At 44.5% G+C, this 20,465-nt stretch overlaps 1 protein-coding gene across 1 annotated transcript in view; it reads right to left on the reverse strand.

The window, feature by feature from the left end:
* The window catches only part of LOC110590731 (nesprin-2-like), a 255,228-nt gene that overhangs the window by 14,537 nt on the left and 220,226 nt on the right, over nt 1–20,465 (reverse strand). The window contains 3 exon segments of the mRNA XM_044918082.1: nt 13,575–13,741; nt 14,820–14,978; nt 16,998–17,153. Coding sequence (XP_044774017.1) covers nt 13,575–13,741; nt 14,820–14,978; nt 16,998–17,153 — 482 coding nt within the window.

Below are 20,465 nucleotides of genomic sequence, written 5' to 3' on the forward strand. Positions count from 1 at the left end.
GAGACAATCTTCAAGCAGACTCCCCGCTGAGCATGGAGCCCAACACAGGGCTCGATCCCACGACCCATGAGATCATAACCTGAGTGGAAACCAAGAATTGGATGCCTAAACGACTGAGCCACCTAGGCACCCTGATCTGTGGGACGCTTAGTGAATCCCAGAGATTTGGAACAATAGCTACAATGCAAAGTTCCTACCTATCAATACTCATGTAACAAGGTGCTGTCAGAACTCCATCCTGCAGCACTAGAAAGAGAAACTGAGGCACTGGCTCCAACTCGCCAGAGTGCGCCTCATTGCCTGTTACCATCATCTCTTCCTGGACTGCCTGTGAACAGCTCCCAATCACCCACCTGCCCCCCCCCGGCCCCTACCCAGTTGTGGTTCTGTGGCCAAAAGGCACATTCTAGATGGTAAGTCTGATCCACTGACACTCAAATGCTTCCATGGTCCTCACCCTACCTCAACATACCAGTTTAAACACGCTTTTTCAGGTTATCAAGCATTCAGTGCCCCCCCCCTTCCCTTCTCCTGGAGTGTCCACCACTGCTCACCAAAGACACTGGGGGCCCCTGGCCCACGTGCTGCCGCAGCACCCGGGACCTCCTGCCCTGTGTTGTGTCTGCATCCCTCATGCACCGTGCACCCGTCACGACAGCATCCACGCTAGCCAGGCTGCACGGGGCTTGCTGCCTCTGCATGCACAGCACCCCCACTCTGCCTGGTGGGCAGGAGGTACTGACAGACATTTGTTGCAGAATGAATGTGTATGACCACTTCCACGACATGCTATTATTTAAGTAGACCACAGATCTGTGCGTGTTTTAATTTTTACTTATTTTTTATTTTTTGCCTCCTACCATCAACCAAGTCAACCCTGGGGACTTTTAGCTCCAGCTCTATTACCAGCTAGTTTTAGGATTTAGGGAAAATCCTTTTACTTCAGCACCCTCATCTCTAGTAGGCTTCTGAGGTCCCTTAAGCTTCAGGGAGATGGGGTAATATCTGGGTGAAGTTAAGGCCAGAGTTCTGGAAGTGAACAGACCTGGCTCTAAGTCCCATTGTACCATCCATGAGCTGTGCACCCCTGCAAGGAGCCTAACTTTCCTGATTCCCAGTTTCCTTGTTATCTGCAAAATTATCCACCTTGCAGGTAGTCATGAGACCGAAACAAAAGGATGTGTGTAAAGTCTTTGGTGGAGAGTAAGCACTCAGTATAATACTAGCTCTTATTACTGCCAACTGGGATTCTATGATGCTACAATAACAGCTCATTTATAAGGCACGGGACCTTACAAAGTCCTTTCATAAATATTTATTCCCCACTCTGCCATGAGGTGGGGCAGGCCTGGGCGGAGGCCGTGGAGTCTGGTGGTAAAGAGCACAGACTTTGTGGGCAGGGCCTGGGTTCGAATCGTGGCTCTGTTTAAGCTGATCTGAAAAACTGTGTCAACACTAGTTATCCCTTCCCTCCCTGTGTGGCTGAGAAGGTTGAATGAGATATTAACATATGAAATGTATTTGGCATAGTGCCTGACAGAGATCAATGCCCAAAAACCATGATCGAGATGATTTTCATGGCGGTAAGTTTTTCCAAATTACAGTCTTACTGCAAACACCACAAGGAGTTCCCTTCAGAGCCACAAGATGATTTATTAAAAAGGAAGTAACAGAATCTGGGGCCAGGCCTGGATGCAGCTGTACCCTAGATCCTGCCTTCGTTCCTGTGACTTTAGAGGCTTTAGCGGTACATCCTCCTCACCCCAATATCTTGTCACCCTGACTGCCTGGAGGGACCAGAAAGGACACTCCAGACAATGCCAGAGGAGCTGGGAACCCCAAGCCCTATGGGACAAGGAGTCTTACATGCAGTGTGCAAGGCGCTGCCCTTCGGGAAGGCTCTGGCTGGAGAAGCAGCCCAGCCCTAAGAGCTTCCGAGAGGTGGGGTGAGGGGCTTGGGCCCGGTGGCCCCTGAACAGCTCTCCTGCCTCCTCCTCTACTGGGCACCTGACCCTACTCCATCCTAAGTATCCCAGACTCTTTATTTTAAAAAGAAAGGGGCAGAAATGTAACTTTAAATGACAGGAGCTAACAAGAGACAAAAGAACCTGGGTGCAAACACAGAGATGCAGTGATGGTGAATCCTGGTCATCCCAGGATGAGGTGTGCAATAAGCGGGGGAGGGGGGAGTATGGAGCGGCGGGGGCGGGGGAGGGGGGGAGAATTTACTTGGCTTCCCCAGGACTATGATACTCCAGGCCAGTGGTGTTTGAAATGGAGTGCTTAAGACAAGCCAATGGAGTATGGGAATAGAATATTGTATTTTCTATTGCTATTCCATTCTTTTTAAGCGTCTACACTGGGTATGCTTTCTAATTCACAAACTTTATGACTACATGGAACAACTAAAGAACTTGCTGACATCTACCTGCGCCAGGCCCGTGGTGTTTTATTTGTTAGCAACGCATTAAATCCTCCCAGCAATGCTTATGAGGTCAGTACTGCTGGCATCCCCATTCGATAGGTGAGGTAATTGTGGCGCAAGGATCAAATAACCTGCCCCAGTCACTGATCATTAAATGGCAGAGGCAGGATTCCAACCTTGGCGCTCTGGTCCAGAGCTGCTGTTCATAAGCCCTTTCCTCACAGCAACTCGTATAAACCTGCACACACATTAGCTAGTATCAGGCACAGGATGGTTCTTGTTGCCGTTAGGGACCATGATCAGAAGTCCAGTCTCATGCTTCTGGGATACACTGGTGGGCACAGAAGCCCGTCCACCAAGTGCTATCCTTCGGGGGCCCACATTTGCCCACCCATAATTCTTTTCGATAAGCATTTAACCACCCTGTGCTTTATCTTGGATCCTGTGCGGAGTCCCAAGGATTCAAGAGATAACTGAAGTATCAGTCTTATTCCCACAGAGCTCATGATCTAATTTAGACTGAATTTCAATGTTATAATACAATATAGGAGGTGTTCAATAAATACCTTTTGAAAGAATAAATGAGGTTCACTCATACCTTCAAATTTGTTTTCATAAAAGACATGGCTGTGTTATATATTAAAAGAAAGAGGTAAAGGTCAGAGCACCGCCAAGCCGTTTGCCACCAAACAAAGTGCTGCCACTTTACAAGCCCTACATGCTGCTATTCCTTGGTTCCCTCCAGGGCAGGTGAAATACTGAAAAACAAGCACACAAATCACACATACTCTTAGGGCACACTAAAGAGGGAGGGAAGGTAGGAGGAAAAGAAAAGAAGAGGTTGCCAAAAAGCTACAAAAGATTCATCTAATCAGGATCTAACCTACTTCTAGGTCCCAACCTCTGACAGAAGGCATCATATCCAAAACTGCATGGGGATTTAAAACCTTTTTTTCGGATAATTATGTTACAACTTGCTCTAGGAACCATCAGCTGTATGGTGGAGACTGTACTGTTCTCTTCTGTACAGATACTGTAATCTATCACCTTTCGCAGGCCAGGAAGGATGTGTCATTTGCCAACCCAGGCAACCGACCTCCATGGTAGGCCTCGTTAATATCGCTCTTGGAAAAATCTAAGTCTCGAGTTAATGTTGGGACACAAGGAAAGCCCTTTAGAATCCAGCCTGCTGGTACAGGGAAGCAACCACAATACCGCATTACATCAAACCCGGAGACCGTTCGTTTACGGAGCTCCCTATCTCCGCACTTGCCCATTTTTTTACCCCAGTGCACTCAACAACATTGCTCACACATATATTTCAGTAAGTCATAGTTCTCCAGGAAAAAATAAGTGTCATTTCCTGAGTTGAATTCTAATTCTGAGGATTGGAAAAACAACATTTTTAGGTGCAACGGGGAAGTTTTTCACCTGTGTGGATTAGTGGAAGACCTGGATAGAACTAAAGCATTTTTATATGAAACCAAACAAAAGAAGAATTTTTGCTAAGAGTAGCTACAAATTAGAAGATCTTTTGCAGGGATTATGGGTAGAAATGCAGAAAATAATCAAGGTGAATAAAGTTTTATTTTAATAGCGATAGATCAGAATAGAATACTTATGAACCCCGCTCTCCCTCCAAAACAAACAAAATCAAGTCCTGTTAATATCACTCTACGTATCAGACCTAAGTCTTCCAATGTGTGATGGAGACTTTTAATATCAAATTCATTTCTATGGAATAATTTACATTTCACTCCTATTCTCTACATGCTAAAGGGTCTACGGTTAAACTACGAAGACCTCAGATCATCATAAATTTTAAAAAATCCCATGCCAATGTGGACAGCATAACAAAAAAATACTAAGGACAACAGAGATGGTGGAAGTATCTGAATTTATGCTGAAACAAACAGACACGCAAACCTGTGGGGCAGCTGAAGTTGCTAAAAACACCGTACAGATTCTGTACAATTGCATCTTTTTAAATGACTAAACAGCTTTATAGTAAGATAATCAATTGCTCCAAGATCTTGAAGCCCTGATGTGGGGGGCATGGACATTACAAGACATTTGAGCTAATCGCCTCTTTGAAGCATTTATGTCGCCAGAGGACTTCCATTTTCCACGCAGCAGCATCACCCCTCTCCCCGGCTTGTCAAAGGCTGACTGCAGACACCACAGGCGAGCGGACACCGGGAGAGCAACCATCCCCCTGATGGCTGAGCACACACAGCCACCATCTCGTCAGTCACTCCTATTGTAACCAACACGAGGGAGTGAGAGAGCGAGACACACAGACGCGGCAGCCGCCCCTCGGCCATATGCTGAGCTGATGGCTGAAATGGCACTTACTGTTGATGAGAAAAAACCATTCCTCCTGGTTAGCGGAAGCTCCAAGTTCCCGGCTGCACCTCCACCTCCCGGGCCAAGGCGGCCCCTCCCCCGGCGGCGGCGGCGGCGGCGGCGGGCGGCTCCATCCCCCGGCTCAGCATCCTCCCCGGCGGCCGCCCTCCCACAGGCTCGCGGCCACAAAGCAGCGCCCCTGGGAAGGGACTGACCGGCCTCTCCGCTCACTGCATGTTTTAATCTCCGTTTTCTCCCTTCCAATAAACAAATATCTCCACTCCTTCCTCTCTCGAGCGCGCGCGCGCGCGCGCACACACGTACACACACACACACACTCACACACACACTCACACACACACAGTCTTTGTTCTGACGCTACAGGATTGCAATGCTGGGAAGAAAGTCACAGTGTTATCTTGGTTATGGGTTATTTATGAAGTGCTGTAAACGGAGGGAAGAAACATTTAGATTTGGGGCACAGAAAAGAGGATTTCTGTCCTCTTCAAATCAAATTTCTGTTTCAGGTTTGAAAAAAAATGGCAAAATTGGAAGCCCTTGAGTCCAACAGGAATGCCTTCCTCAGGTCTTCCTGAAGAAATTTCTGGGGGTGGGGTTGGGGGGGGGGGGGTCCCTGGGGTTTCTGCCCTTTTTCACCCTGTGCACCCTGGTTTAGGTAAGGCAGAGAGTTCACTGAGTCCATTCCTCTGCTTTTTGCAAAAAATTCTATCTTATAGTACTAATGGCGTTCAAGACTTGGCAGGGGAAGAATTTTTGCAATTTTCCTTGTTAACTCCTCCCAGGTTTACCATAAGGTCTCTGAAAATTTCTCCATATCCCTAACCTTGGTTTCTCTAAGGGAGGCCAAGTGGCTGTTTACCAGAGCACCCTTGGTTTGTGTCCAGTCCCTTTTAGGCTCACACTCAGCCTTATTTTAAGACTCAACAATATCAATCATTTCTCACGGGTCCCTAAAGCCCAACATTTAGTAATTATTACATCCTCACCTTGAAAGAGAGAGAGCACGTTCTGGACCAGTGAAATTAGGGAGTGCAGATTTGGAAACAGCTCTCTCCAAATGCAACATCTAACTTGTGCCCACACGCTTAAGCTGTCCCTGAGTCCTGCTAAATATGGGCCCCAAAGCCTAGTACACTGGACCTGCTGATGCTGCTGGATGCCAGCTGTCCCCCGAATGCACTGGTGGGGCTGCGGTCTCCTCGAGGAAACTCCCCAACCCTCAGAAAAGCATTTCTGCAGGGTTCAGGAGCAGCGGCCCCATGCTCCAGAGGTGCAATGAGCAGGCTGATCGGAAGGAAAATGGAAGTGGGGAGGCCGATCCCACATCAGGCTCTTCCCGCGCTAAAATCTCTAAATCCTTCCAGTCCTACTGGATCAGGCCACAGCAAGTCAAGTCTATGACTAGCAGCATTGTTTGGTCTCCCAAACTAACCTTGAGAAAATACAGATAAAAAAAGAGCAATGAAAAACTTTATCAATTTAAAAAGGCACACATCTCCCTGCCCATTCTGTAAAGGATAGAAAAACAATCCCAACACAGAGTTGCCATGGTAATAACTGCTGAGCTTAAATGACAACAGTTTAATTGCTACTATTATACAACAGGTGGGCTTTTCACATTGGTAGGTGAAATGTGAAAATTATGCTTGGTTAAAAAGTTTCTTTTCATGGACTTGATCCTTCTGGCAGTAAGACAACGATCTAGTCTACATAGAATCATATGGGAGATGTCTGAATAAGTCCCTCCTTCAAACATTGACCTAATGGTGCCCACGTCTCTACCATCAAGAGAAATGAAGGCGAAAGGTAAAAACATTGATGACATTTTTTTAAGGAAAAAACCAAAACAAAACCATGCTCCTTTTTCTGTAATGAACATCAGAAAATACAGATAAGCAAAAAGAAAATTACAATCGTTGATGATGCCAACACCAAAAGATACCCGCTGTAAACATTCTGGGGTATGTCTTTCCACTTAGCTGTCCCATCTGTTTTAGGCACTGACAGCTCTGACCAGATCATTCACACATACTGCTAGAAGGAGTCTTTAAAAAGAGCCTCCACTCCCCTTGGCCCCATGTCTCTGAGGAGGCTCCACAACCAGCCAGAGTGACTTACCAAAGACACAGACTGACTTGTGGCCACAGGGCTCCTGCTACATAGGACAAAGCAAAGGCTTTGAATAATGAAATGGGGAAGGGGTCCTGAGAAACAAAAGTAGATGGATTTTTAGGGAGTTCAACTATCTAGTCTACACAGGGAGTTTCTGAAATCAAAGTAGACACAGATGAGACGTGTCAGATTGAGTCTTCTTCTGGCATGAGTCCCACTGAGGGCAGGATACTGGGGAGGCATGGGGGCAGGACCCTTTTCTCAGAGGTTTGGTCTGTGTTGGCTGAAGCAAGTCAACTTGGCATCTTTTGTCCCTCATCCAACATCCTGTGCCAAAAGTGTTCCCACTAATAGGTTGCCTAGCTGCCTCCAAAACAGAGGATCGCACATGCTGGTAGTTCTGAAAACTTCTTTAGTGGTCTCTCCTGCATTCACATTAAGCTGGGTCCGTTTTCAAAGATATTATCTAAGAAAACATGAGGAAGGAATAGCTAATAGCTTTAATAATTTTAAACAAATTTTTTAAAAAGACTTTTTTTTAGGGGTGCCTGGGTGGCTCACTCGGTTAAGCGGCTGCCTTCGGCTCGGGTCATGATCCTGGGGTCCTGGGAGCAAGCCCCACGTCGGGCTCCCTGATCAGTGGAGAGCCTGCTTCTCCCTCTCCCTCTGCCTGCCGCTCTGCCTACTTGTGCTCCTCTCTCTGTCAAATAAATAAATAAATCAATCTTTAAAAAAAGCTTTTTTTAAACAAGATTTTATTTAGTTGAGAGAGAGAGAGCACACAAACATGAGCAGGGAAAGGAGCAAAGGGAGAAGGACCAGCAGACTCCACATTGAACGCAGAGCCCGGCAACGTGGGGCTTGATCCCACAACCCTGAGATCATGACCTGAGCCAAAATCAAGAGTCAGCCGCTCAAGCGACTAAACCACCCAGGCACCCCTTAAAGGATTTTAAGGAATCTCTGCACCCAATGTGGGGCTTGAACTTACAACCCCGAAATCAAGAGTTGCATGCTCTACCTAATGAGCCAAGCCTGGTGCCCTTAATAGCTACAATTAAAAAAAAGTTAAATCTTCATTTAGTATGTCAAATAAGCATAGTTAGTACATAATTTTCTTGTCATCAAATCAGATTGAGTTCTAGAATAATCACACCATTCACCAAAAAATATATAGTGTTTCAAATGGCCTTTCTGGGGGCCTGGAAGGCCCAGTTGGTTGGGCGTCCAACTCTTGGTTTTGGCTCAGGTCATGATCTCAGGGTCGTGGGATCCAGCCCTGAGTCGGGCTCTGCACTCAGTGCAGAGTCTGCTTATCCCTCTCGCCCTGTTCCTCCCCCAACTCATACACTCTCTAAAAATAAATAAAATCTTTTTTTTTTTTTAAAGATTTTTTTTTTTAATTTATTTGAGACAGAGAGAACGAGAGAGAGAGCACATGAGAGGGGGGAGGGTCAGAGGGAGAAGCAGACTCCCTGCTGAGCAGGGAGCCCGATGCGGGACTCGATCCAGGGACTCCAGGATCATGACCTGAGCCGAAGGCAGTCGCTTAACCAACTGAGCCACCCAGGCGCCCCCAAAATAAATAAAATCTTAAAAACAAACAAAAAAACCCTCCAAAAAAACAAATAACCCCCTCAAAAAAACAAATGGCCTTGATTAAATGAATAGCATGGTTTTTTTTAAAATTATTTATTTACTTGACAGAGAGAGAGCACACACAAGCAGGGAGAGTGGCAGGCGGTGGAATGGAGAAGCGGGCTCCCCGCCGGGCAGGGAGCCCGACGCGGGGCTCGATCCCAGGACCCTGGGACCATGACCTGAGCCGAAGGCAGCCACTTAACCAACTGAGCCACCCAGGTGCCCATGAATAGCATGTTTTATAAGAGTTTAGATGTTAGAGGGGTGCCTGGGTGGCTCAGTCGTTGGGCGTCTGCCTTCGGCTCAGGTCATGGTCCCAGGGTCCTGGGATGGAGCCCCACATCGGGCTCTCTGCTCCACGGGAAGCCTGCTTCTCCTTCTCCCACTCCTCCTGCCTGTATTCCCGCTCCGCTCTCGCAGTCTGTCTCTGTCAAATAAATAAATAAAATCTTTAAAAAAAAAAAAAAAAAAGAGTTTAGATGTTACAAGTGTAAGAAGCTGCTCCAGGGCCCACAAGGATTGCTAAAAGCTCCTGCAGCAAATTCTGATGGGAGAGCCAGTTCTGTGAATTCTGATGTCTACACCAGGGCCTATGTGAGGAATCAGCATTAAGACTGACTTAGGCTCCCCTGCTCCCTTCTTTGATTAGTTGGTTATTTCAGGAGATGTAGCCCTCAGGTTCTCTGCTTTAACGATTTTATACAAGCTGAAGAACACTTTACCAGGAGAGAAAGAACAGTGGTTTGGGTCTGAGCTTGCTTTCTCCTCCTCTATTACCATATAACCACACTGAACTGCACCAGAGGCTAACAGTGGATGTGGATGGGCAGACCCATCGCTGTCCTGCTGCTTTCTCTGCCAGGCTCTGGTGCATAGTTTATCAACAAGGAGATCGGGGCTCACAGAGGTCACAAGGCTTGTTCATAGTAGGTGGCAGGTCCAGGGGCTCTGACTTTTGGTGCAGCACCGTGTCACTTGGCCCTGCTGCTCGCTCTACTCTGTTCCCCTGACCAGCACCGCTGGCAATACCTGGGCACTTGTGAGAAATGCTCATTCTTGGCCGCACCCAGACCTACAGAATCAGAAGCTCTGAGGGTGGGGTCCAGCACCCCAGGTTTTCCTGAGCCCTCTAGGGATTCTGATACATGTTGAAGTTTGAGAACCATTGCTCTGGAGTAGACAATAAATTCCACACGGAGATTACATTTTAGAAAAATTCTAATAAACTACCTCTAAAAGGCCAGGTCTCAAAGGAGCCCAATGCTCTTTTGATGCATGGTGCGGCACGACAGACAGACCCTGGTTTCATCCCCACCCTGTGCAGAATCGCCTCTGCCCTGGGGTCAGTTATTTACCCTCTCTGACCCACAGTGTGCCTCTCGGTAAAATAGAGGATACGGACCTTGCAGGATTGTTGCAAGAATGAAAGGATTTATACAAGGAACCTAACTTCCAAAACACCACCAATTTCCTCCCCTAGCCATCCCATAAGGAAGCCTACTACTTGAAATGGTTTTATCAAGTCTTTTGAAATTTACCTCTATTTTGCTGAGAACATACCCAAAACAACAGGCCTTAAAATTTTTTTTTTTTTCCAGTGAATTAAACCTGACTTACTGAGATCATAGTTTTTTTTTTAAAGATTTTATTTATTTATTTGAGAGAGAGAGAGAATGAGAGAGAGCACATGAGAGGGGAGAGGGTCAGAGGGAGAAGCAGACTCCCTGCCGAGCAGGGAGCCCGATGCGGGACTCGATCCAGGGACTCCAGGATCATGACCTGAGCCGAAGGCAGTCGCTCAACCAACTGAGCCACCCAGGCGCCCGAGATCATAGACTTTTAAACACCATTCTAAATGTTTGTAGCTAAAATCCTGAAGTCATGAGGCTGGGTACTTATGTAGGGTCTCCCTCCAAATCTTACTTGTGAAATGTTGCCCCTGCTATAGGAGTGAAGCAGCAGAATACTGGGAGCAAGAGAGAAAAAGGTTAAATGGTGTCCAGAATTTTGTGGGCTAATAGCCTGTGCATCCTGCAGGACTATAGGTTCTGCTTGGCACTGCTCAAATCTAAATTCTGCAGCCTGGGCCCCTAACCCCCTTCCCCAGTGATGATGCCTTTGTGTAGGGCCCAGCAGGAAATCAAGTGTCAGAGATGAGACAAGGAGCTAATTCTATATGAGGCTGATTTATGGCACGTCCCAGCTTGCTGCCTCAATCCACAAATTCACCTGAAGGGGAAACTCAACTCGGAGTTTCTTAGGCTCTCAGCCATCTGACTCACCCGGTCTTTGCTTTAAGATAAGTTACTCTGTTCCCAGTCCTTCAGTTTTGAAGGGATTAGACTCTCATTTGCTCTCCTCATTACAAACCAGAAGAGTCTGGGGTAGCAGGGAAGCAACACAACTATGGGTTGAAATCCTGGTGGCCTCACATGCTGGCTATGTAACTACGGGCAAGTTACTTATCTTCAGTGTCTCAGTTTCCGTATCTATAAAATGGGATAATGGTATCTACCTTTCAGAATTATAAAGAAGATTAAGTTCATATTTTTTAAGCACACAGTCAAGAATACAGCTGGTAGCCAATACATTTGTTATTATTTCAACTCCTTACTTTGCTAATTGCTCCTTCCAAGAAGACTAATGAAATTTCACTTGCTGTTTTATCTCTTTCCCACCAAGGAATTGGCTGAAGACAGGCAGCCAGAGAGAAGGGAGGAAAGGAAAGAGCCTATTAAACGCCAAAGTTATAGAACCAAAGCATGAATGATTAAAAAGAGGCTGTCACTCTAGTCTTCAGGAAGCATAATCTAGACCCTGTTCCTGAATGATCCATAAACAGGTCTGATGTCATCACACCCTCGATCAGTGCCAGGTGCCCAAGACGATTTAGGACGTAAAGACAATGTCAACAAAGACATACTAGACACAATTTACCCAACAGAAATGATCACATTCTTATGCACTGGAATGTTCATTTCAACAGATATCCGAGGCACTGTTCTAAGCACTGGAAATAAGATAGTTCAAGACACTGGTCTCATGGAGGAAAGACCGCTCAGTATTAGAAACAACTGAGGAAATCCTCTCCCATTTAACAAACATGGAACTTTGTCTTTGAGTCTTACTAGGGAAAAACAGTGATAATAGCCACTCAGTAAATGCTGGCTTCCACACGCTGGTCCTGGGCCACACGCGAGACATGCGCCAGCCAGCCTCACAGCAGCCTCTGACGTAAGCAGCGCTGTTAGACACTTTTTGCAGATTTGGAAACTGAGGCTTAGAAAGGTTAGATACTACTCAAGTTTCTACCATAAGTAAGTGAGAAGTCAGGACATGCTCAAAACCTGCGCTCTTAATCCTTATTTGGGTTACTGCCATGGATTTATATAGATTTTTTTTTTTTTTTTCCACTGGCACAAAGAGAAGTCGAATTCAGCCCAGCCTACGCTGCCAGCCAAATCACCCTAATATTTGTCTTCAGCAGGCCTTCGACTGCTAAAGAACCATGAATGACTCAGACTTTATTTAAGAGGCCAAGTCTTCAGTTGAGATTGAAGGTCTTTTAAGCTTTAGCTTAAATCTACCTCTCTAGCTTCATCTCCTATATTTGAACCAATGGAGCTTCTTGTCATTTCCTGAAAGACTTCCATGCTGCTCTATCTCTGTACCTTTTTTAAAAAAGATTTTACTTATTTATTTAAGAGAGAACATGAGAGCATGAGCAGGGGGAGGGGCAGGGGTCGGATCCCAGGACTCTGGGATCATGACCTGAGCTGAAGGCAGACACTCAACCAACTGAGCCACCCAGGCGCCCCATCTCTGTACCTTTTTGCTCACAACAAATGTCTGTCTCTGCCACCAGTAATGTTCAAGGATCCCAACCTCTCACTCAGGACCATCTGGTAACACCCCTCTTCTGTAAGGCTCTTCCTAATCCCCACCCCCACTCCAGGAAGACGAGCTCTGAGCTCTCAAACCACTTGGCTTTACAGCTGCTCCCATTAATGTAATTGACTCATCTTACTCCCTGTCTGTAAACTCTCATAGCACTTAACCTGGCGCCCTTGCTGATTGAACTAGGTTCACTTATAGTTTACAGTAACAATGAGGTCAAGGAAATAAATGCCAAATTATTAAGAGTATCTTATTTTCATTACTCCCTAATGAATGTTATGGGAAAGACTGTTATGGGAAAGACTCACTCAGCTGGTATAAACACAAAGCTGCATGGGTGGTCCCAGAGCGGAGTGACCATTTTTTCCTATGTCAGGTTGCACGTGAAAAACACTTTGGTTGGGGGTCTGTCTTTGGAGAGAGAATGTGAAGACAAAAGGCCCTTAAAAGCTTTGGGGGGGGCATCACCTTCATTAATTTGTGAGGGGAGATAAAATTACCAGTCTTATTTCTAATAAGGTTGCCCTAGAGAATTTAGCTTTGATTTGTGGCCACAGACATGTGTCTTAAGTCCACATCTTAGGACCAGATGCCCAGTGGGGCCTGGCATGCTGAGCACACACTTGTGCCTCCACAAGGGGATCATGACCCAGGCCCCACCCCTGGGCCTCGAGTGTGCCAAATCCCTGCAGTGGGGGCAGGGCAGTAGGGGACCTGCAGACCAGCATCTAGAAATCAGGCCTGTGTCCTGACCTACTTACATTGGCACATACAAGCAGGAATAGGCAGGCAGGATTTCATCTGGGGGACATGCAAATCCTAAAGCAGAGTTAAAATCTCTAAATAGTCCCTCCTCAAGGATCTCTTCTCTAGTTAAATTTCCAACTCTCATTTAAACCTAGCTTCATGCAAAATTTTAAGCTAAAGAAAAAAATACTACAGCGTGATATACTATAATCTAATCTTCCTAAAATGTTGAAATAAGAATTTCCACTCATTTTTTACCAAATTTTGCCTTTCTAAGCTTATAAAACTGCTGGATTGCCTTCAAGCACGACTGAGCTCAGTTTCTAGATCTGTGAAGTAACCACTGTACCCGGGGAATAAGAGTAACTCGTAGGCCACTTCTCACCTCGATCCAATGACGTCAAAGAGGTGCTGCCAGTGGTCGCTGACTCTGTGGAGCTTGTCCTCAATCTCAGCTGCTCTTGTCTTGTTGCTGGCCTCCATCAACTGGTCACCCATCTGCTTTAACTGTAACTTGTTTTCACTGAACAAGTTTATTTCTTCTATGCAGTCCTGGCAAAGGTACCAAAATACAAAGCCTCAGTTACTACTGAAAACTCATTTCTTCGCCAGTCACAAGCATACAGCTGCCTCTTGGAAAAAAAAAAAAAAATTTAAAAACTTCACACCTGTTAATGCAACTCGTCAGTGAGGAGCTAACGAGTCAAACAACGCCCACTTGGCACATGTGTAATGTGTAAGGCAGCAGTTACTTTTTTTTTTTTTTTTTTTTTTAAAGTAGGCTCCATGCCCTGAGATCAAGAGCTGAGCTGAGATCAAGAGTCAAATGCTACCCAGGTGCCCCCAGTAGTTACTTTCTTAATTCAGTAGCCTTGGTTTCCCCTCCCAGATTTGTTCTAATCTAACCTACTGGGTCACCGAGGACAACAGAATATAACTGAATTGACCTATATCATCACTAAGTGCCATTTTAGATGACTGCACCAAGAATCCACCCCCCCCCCAAGATTTTATTTATTTATTTGAGAGAGAGGGAGCAAGCAAGAGAGAGCACATGAGCAGGGGGAGAGGGAGAGGGAGAGGGAGATGCGGACTCCCCTGCCAAGCAGGGAGCCCAACGCAGGGCCCAATCTCAGAACACTGGGATCATACTCTCTGAGCCAAAGGCAGATGCTCAATCGACTGATCCACCCAGGTGCCCCGACAATGCTCTTTCTGCCCTTCCCTGTGGCACCTGGTGGCCATTTCAGATTTATAAACCCAGTTGCCGCCGGCCCCTCCCCTTCGGCGAGGAGAGCTCCTTCATAGTAGCCACCAGAAGCCGTAAGTCGCTGGGGGTGTGACCTGATGCTTAAGCTGACGAGAGCCCCTGCTCTGGCCAGACTTCCCGAGAGAAAGCACAGCAAGCACAGTGCCCTCCCTGGAATGGTCCCACACTTCCCATCTCTCTGTAATCCTCACTTACCAGCTTTTCTCTAAGAAGGAATAAAGATAGTGAGAAAGGAGGCTCTTCATATTTCTGCAATGTTATAGAAATGGATCTATAACATTATGCGACTTTGAGCCTGTGAGCAAGAGCGGGGAATTCCGTGGTAGTCATAAGTGCAATCATCGGGGTACTCCTGCTTACCTTCTGTAACTTCTCAATCATTTCTTCAATACTAATATCTGCTGTCTGTAGAACTTTGTTTTCCATCTGCACCAGCCATGCGCACAACTCTTTATTTTTTTCATTGAACACAATCCATGAATTGAGTCTGTCTTCAATCTCCTGTTTGCGTATAGCCACCTGGAAATGAAAATGCGTTTGGCAGCTGAATATAGGCAGGTAGGAAAACCTTTCCTTTTCCTTCCCCCCTATTAAAAAGACTAGGAATTTCATTCATTTTCATCAGTAACCCTACAGACTTAAATCACTGTTGACCTAATACCTAGGGTTCAACATCAATAGTTACACCTTTGATAAGTGCCATAAAAAGCAACAAAATAAAGATTGTGTCTGAAGTGTAACTGACCGAAAGAATTCAGTTTTATCCAATGCATATCTATTATTACCAGGTTATATTAAAAATTAGAAACAGGGAAGGTTAAATACATTAAACATCACCCAAATTTCTTCTGATCCTTGTTCTTTCAACATACATTTACTGATGGCTTGCTACATGCTCATTTACAGTTTTATGACCCAAATCTTTTTACCTGTTTAAACATGATCAAGTCCTTATTCCTATTTAAGACCAATGTCCTGCCTATTTAACTTAAAAACTGTAATCTAGGTCACAACATAAATCTAACATGTGTAATGCAAATTGACTACAAAATTGAAGTTATTTCAATATTTTAGTGGTAGATTTCAAAAATAAAGCAAAGTAAAATAAAAAACAAATGCATATCACTCATTTAATCCATCCTCCCATTATGCACTATGGCTTTAGATGGAAACTATGGAAATGGAACCAAATACTAGTCTGTAGTAAGCAGGCTGACCCCAAATACCCAATACTCCATTATGCATCAGCAACCCCTAAGCTGGCTTCCACAAAGGCTCTTCCCTCCTTAAAAGGTTCAAATTTACAACTTAAATATAAAGAATGCAAATCAGCCTTTCTAAATGGACAAAATTATTCTCAGCTCTTAAAAATCTCTAAAATCTTAGAGTTAAAAGAGTTTTGATAAAAGTTTTAACCCCCTACTTTACAGATGGGGAAACTAAGGTGCGACTCCCGGAGGCTTTCCTGCTCTGGACAAGGAAACAAAGTGATCTTTTCAGAGTAAGGCAAAAATACCTAAGGCTTGTACATCCACCCAGCCAAATGTGTTCAGAACTATCCCTAAAAAAACAAGTTTTGTGTTTCCACTCCTCAGGGCATCTATTTATCTTAGCTTTTGAAAATCCTGGCATTTTGCACAGTGTCATTCTGATTGGTTTCCTAATGGTAACAATTAGGAACATCTGGGCCCCAGTCTCTGCTTCTGCCTTCCTTCTAGGATACTTTTCACGTATCCTAAATATTTTTTTTACATAAAATATGAATAAAATAAAAATTCTAACAGAACATTTAAAATTACAGTTCATTATTAATATTAAATACTAAAACCAAGAAGGAAAAATGATTTTACTTCATTAAAATGCACCCAAAAGCATTAAAAAAATGTCAACTTTTAAATAGATCTCTTAATTCACAAAAGTGAGATTAAGGAATTCATTTTTCTTAGAATTCTATGTTCTTGAAACAAAGATCTATTTGAACCCTTTGGTTCCCTCCTGTCACAAACATGTACTGTATCGGACTATAACCACGATCTCATTTTTAATAAGTAGAAGGGATCCACTGAGATACTAAGTGGAGCTGTTGATCCTTTCTTTTAGAGTTTTGAAAAAAGCCAACTACTTGAAAGAAACATCGGATTGCACGAGAACAGAGTTCTCAGATAAAACACCCCTGTGCGGGGTCCTAATAAGGACGCCTGCTGTTTGTTGGGCCCAGAGAGATACTGCCCTAAGGCCAGACAAGACCTCTTTGCTGAAGTCCTGATTCTGATATCCAGATGGGAACTTGTCATCTACACAACAGAGAGCTGAGTGCTCACAGCTGCTCGTAATCGCAATCCCTCCCCCCCCCCCCCCCCCCCCCCCGTCCAATCTGTTACCCCATGGTGCTGCCTTCTAAAGGGACAGCAGCGGGCTGGGCTCCAACTGCAACGGGCCTCCGGTTCAATGAAATTAAGCCCCTTTCTACTTTGTCTGGCCTTCGGAGACATTTCAATAAACTCCAGAACAGCCGTGCCCTGCAGTTAACTGACTTACTCTTAAGCAGAGATCCTCCCATTGTCTGTGCAAATGCTCTGTTTGCTCTTCCAAAACCATCACGTCCTCTACAAGAATGTGCTGGGTTAAGTCGGTCTTCATAGTGTGAAGTTCTTTCAAGTTCTGAGTCCAGTTGCCCAAAGACTTCTCTAGTTCCTGCATTTAAACACAAGGGGGGCGGGGTGTGGAATCACTCCAACTCACGCTGCTGCTGTTTCCAAACCTGTAGGCTAATCTTTTGATTGGACTCTGGGGGAGGGGTGGGGGAAGGGGAGCGGGGGAGGGGGCGGGATGTTCTGAACGAGAAACAGCCCAAGGCAGCGGCTGCTCTTTCTTCACCACCTTTTTCTCAAAACTTTTCCACCTTTATTTTCATTTCCTCAGGTAGTTCACATTTTTATATAATTAGTTCTGTTTTAAAAACATGTAGGTCTTTACCTATATTGAGGAGAAATTATTTTTGGAGTCTAGCAACAATCTCACACACTTTTTTAAAGATTTTATTTATTTGACAGAGACATAGCGAGAGAGGGAACACAAGCAGGGGGAGTGGGAGAGGGAGAAGCAGGCTTCCCGCTGAGCGGGGAGCCCAACGCGGGGCTCGATCCCAGGACCCTGGGACCATGACCTGAGCCAAAGGCAGATGCTTCACGACTGAGCCACCGAGGCACCGCCCCCCCACCTTTTAATTCTGAAACTACGTTACAGAAATGTTGTATAAAGTGTGATTTTCCATCTTAAAAAAAAAACAAAAAAAAACCCCTAAGAAATGCATTGTTGCTACCGTGACAATCATAACAACAGCTTCTGTCTAAAGGGGATTATTTTGGTTAAGTTTCAAAAAGAATGAGTATAATGGAAGAAAAAAAATTCTTCCCTAATAACTGACAGAACTTGGTTAGCAGAAAATCTCTCTGGTCATGGAAACCACTGTTATTTAAAATGTGTCAGATTTAAACTTTTTGATTTCTAGGACTTGAGAAAATTGCTTTCACAACAGGAAAGTGCTGGAACGAGTACTCAAGTCTTCCAGATTCTTATTGTGCTCACAATTCTTCATTCTCCAGCATGTTTTAAGGATCTCCGTTCATACCTGCCTATTGCAACAGAAAGAAGACTCTTCGGGGTGGCAACAATAAAAGTATGTTAATTCTGACTGATTTTCAGAGTTCTAAAAGCGACACTGGCATGATCACATAATTTGCGGACAAAAATTTACATTCAGTAAAATGGCCCAGAAAATTCTCTTTCAAGGTTGCATGGAGATTCAGAGATACCTTTATCAGAAGAAAAATCATCACTTTATATTTTTAAAAAATTTTAAATTATATTTTAAAATTATATTTTATATAATTATATAATATTATAAATTATAAATTATATTTTAAAAAATTTTAAGGATTTTATTTATTTGTCAGAGCGAGACAGAGCACAAGCAGGGGGAGCAGCAGGCTCCCCGCTGAGGAAGGAGCCTGATGTGGGACTTGATCCCAGGACTCTGGGATCGTGACCTGAGCCGAAGGCAGCCGCTTAACCGACTTTATACTCTTGTTACCTAGTTTTACCCTCATGATTCTAGTAGAGTGGATGAGAGCAGATTCTGTGTGGAACACTTTCACTGGCTACAGAATATAAAGGGGACGACTCACAGGTGGAAGGGTGCTACTCACTGACTTAAAACGAGAGACCCCCAAGACCACGGAGCTTCATGCAGCATTCCCCAGTCTGGTGGCAGGAAGCTCAGCCTGTCCAAGGCCCTGCTCACCAGTGCAGGCTCAGTTGCCTGCACAGTAGGGAGGCCTGTTTCTGTTTTCCATAGCCAGGTTTAAATTGATTTGGTTTGGATACTTGGTTTCTTCCTATGACTGAAAGGATAATTAACAGGTGTAGAACTTTTGAATATGGACTTTTTTTAAGATTTTATTTATTTGTCAGACAGAGAGAGAGAGAGACAGAGCGAGCAAGCACAAGCAGGGGGAGCGGCAGGCAGAGGGAGAAGCAGGCTCTCCACTGAGCAAGGAGCCCGATGTGGGACTTGATCCCACATGACCTGAGCCAAAGGCAGATGTTTAACTGCCTGGGCCACCCAGGCGTCCCGAATATGGACATTTTTATAATTCTTAATAAATATTGCCAAATTACATTTTAAGAGGTATGATCATTTCCACATACTTTCTGGAGTTTTATATATATACATATATATATGTATGGATATATATATATATGTTTAGACAATATATATGATTAGTTATTATTTAAATTTGTATTTCTTTATTTCACCCTGATGCCACAAATGTCCACAAATATATTTAGTTAATTCCTACTTACACTTTCAGATCTCAGACACAAAGGTAGTTCCTCAGAGGAGCTTTCTTGGATTCATCAGTTGTTTGACCACATGAAGTGAAGCTGCACAGTCCTTGACTGGACTCGGACACAGCATGGCGGCATTAAAACCTCCACCTGTGCCCTCAGTTACCAGGGGGGTTGTCAAGTCCCATTTTTCACCTTACCATTTGGGTAAAAACAGGACGAAAAAATGAATGTGTAGCTATATAAATATTGGCCTGTATATGCATAGACTATCTTTGGAAGAATATACAACAAATGGGTAACACTGGCGCCCCAGGGTGGCTCAGTCGGTTGAGCAACTGGCTCTTGGTTTCAGCTCAGGTCATGATCTCAGGGTCTGGGGATCAAGCCCCACATTGCGCTCCACCCTCAGCGCTGAGTCTGCTTAAGAGCCTCTCCCTCTACCCCTCCCCCACCCCTAAAATAAATAAATCTTTAAAAAAATATTTGTTGACTGCCTGAATTAGAATTTAATACATGCTAAAGAAGGACTCATAAATCTGTGGTGAAAGAAAAGACCCTTCTCTGAAGGATGCTAGAAAAATTGCTGGCTTGGAATAAAACAATTAGATTAAAAAAAAAAACCCACAAAAACAAATTGGTAACACTGATTGCTTTTGTGGAGAGGAACCAATGGGAGAAAGAATTTTCATGTATGCCTCTTGCACCTTCTGAATTTTGAACCATGTGACAATATTACTAACTGAAAAATTATTTTAAAAAAACTGTCCCCCGAGCTCAATCATTTGACAAGTCTTATAAACACAGATGTCCACTAGACCAATTTTGGTAACAGTGAAAAGCTAGTATGTAATGAAGTGCTAGTCTATATGTCAACTTAGATGTAATGAGAATGTCATCTTCTGAGGAGGAGAGTAAAGCTCAGATGGTCAAATGGTTGGTGTATCTCTCCCAAGTGACTCAGGGGTGATAAAAACTCTCCTAGACAGGATTCGGGTTACTTGAGTTCTTTTTGGAATATGGTCATGGGATCAGTGAACTCAATGCTCTTGGTCTCTCTTCCTGATTTTTCCACTGAGAGATAGAACACTGAGGCTGTAGAAGCTGAAAATATCCCATTGGAAGCTAAAGAGTGTGACACTTGGGAAATACTAT

The sequence above is a fragment of the Neomonachus schauinslandi genome, chromosome 9 (assembly GCF_002201575.2).
Source record: "Neomonachus schauinslandi chromosome 9, ASM220157v2, whole genome shotgun sequence".
Classification (NCBI taxonomy): domain Eukaryota; kingdom Metazoa; phylum Chordata; class Mammalia; order Carnivora; family Phocidae; genus Neomonachus; species Neomonachus schauinslandi.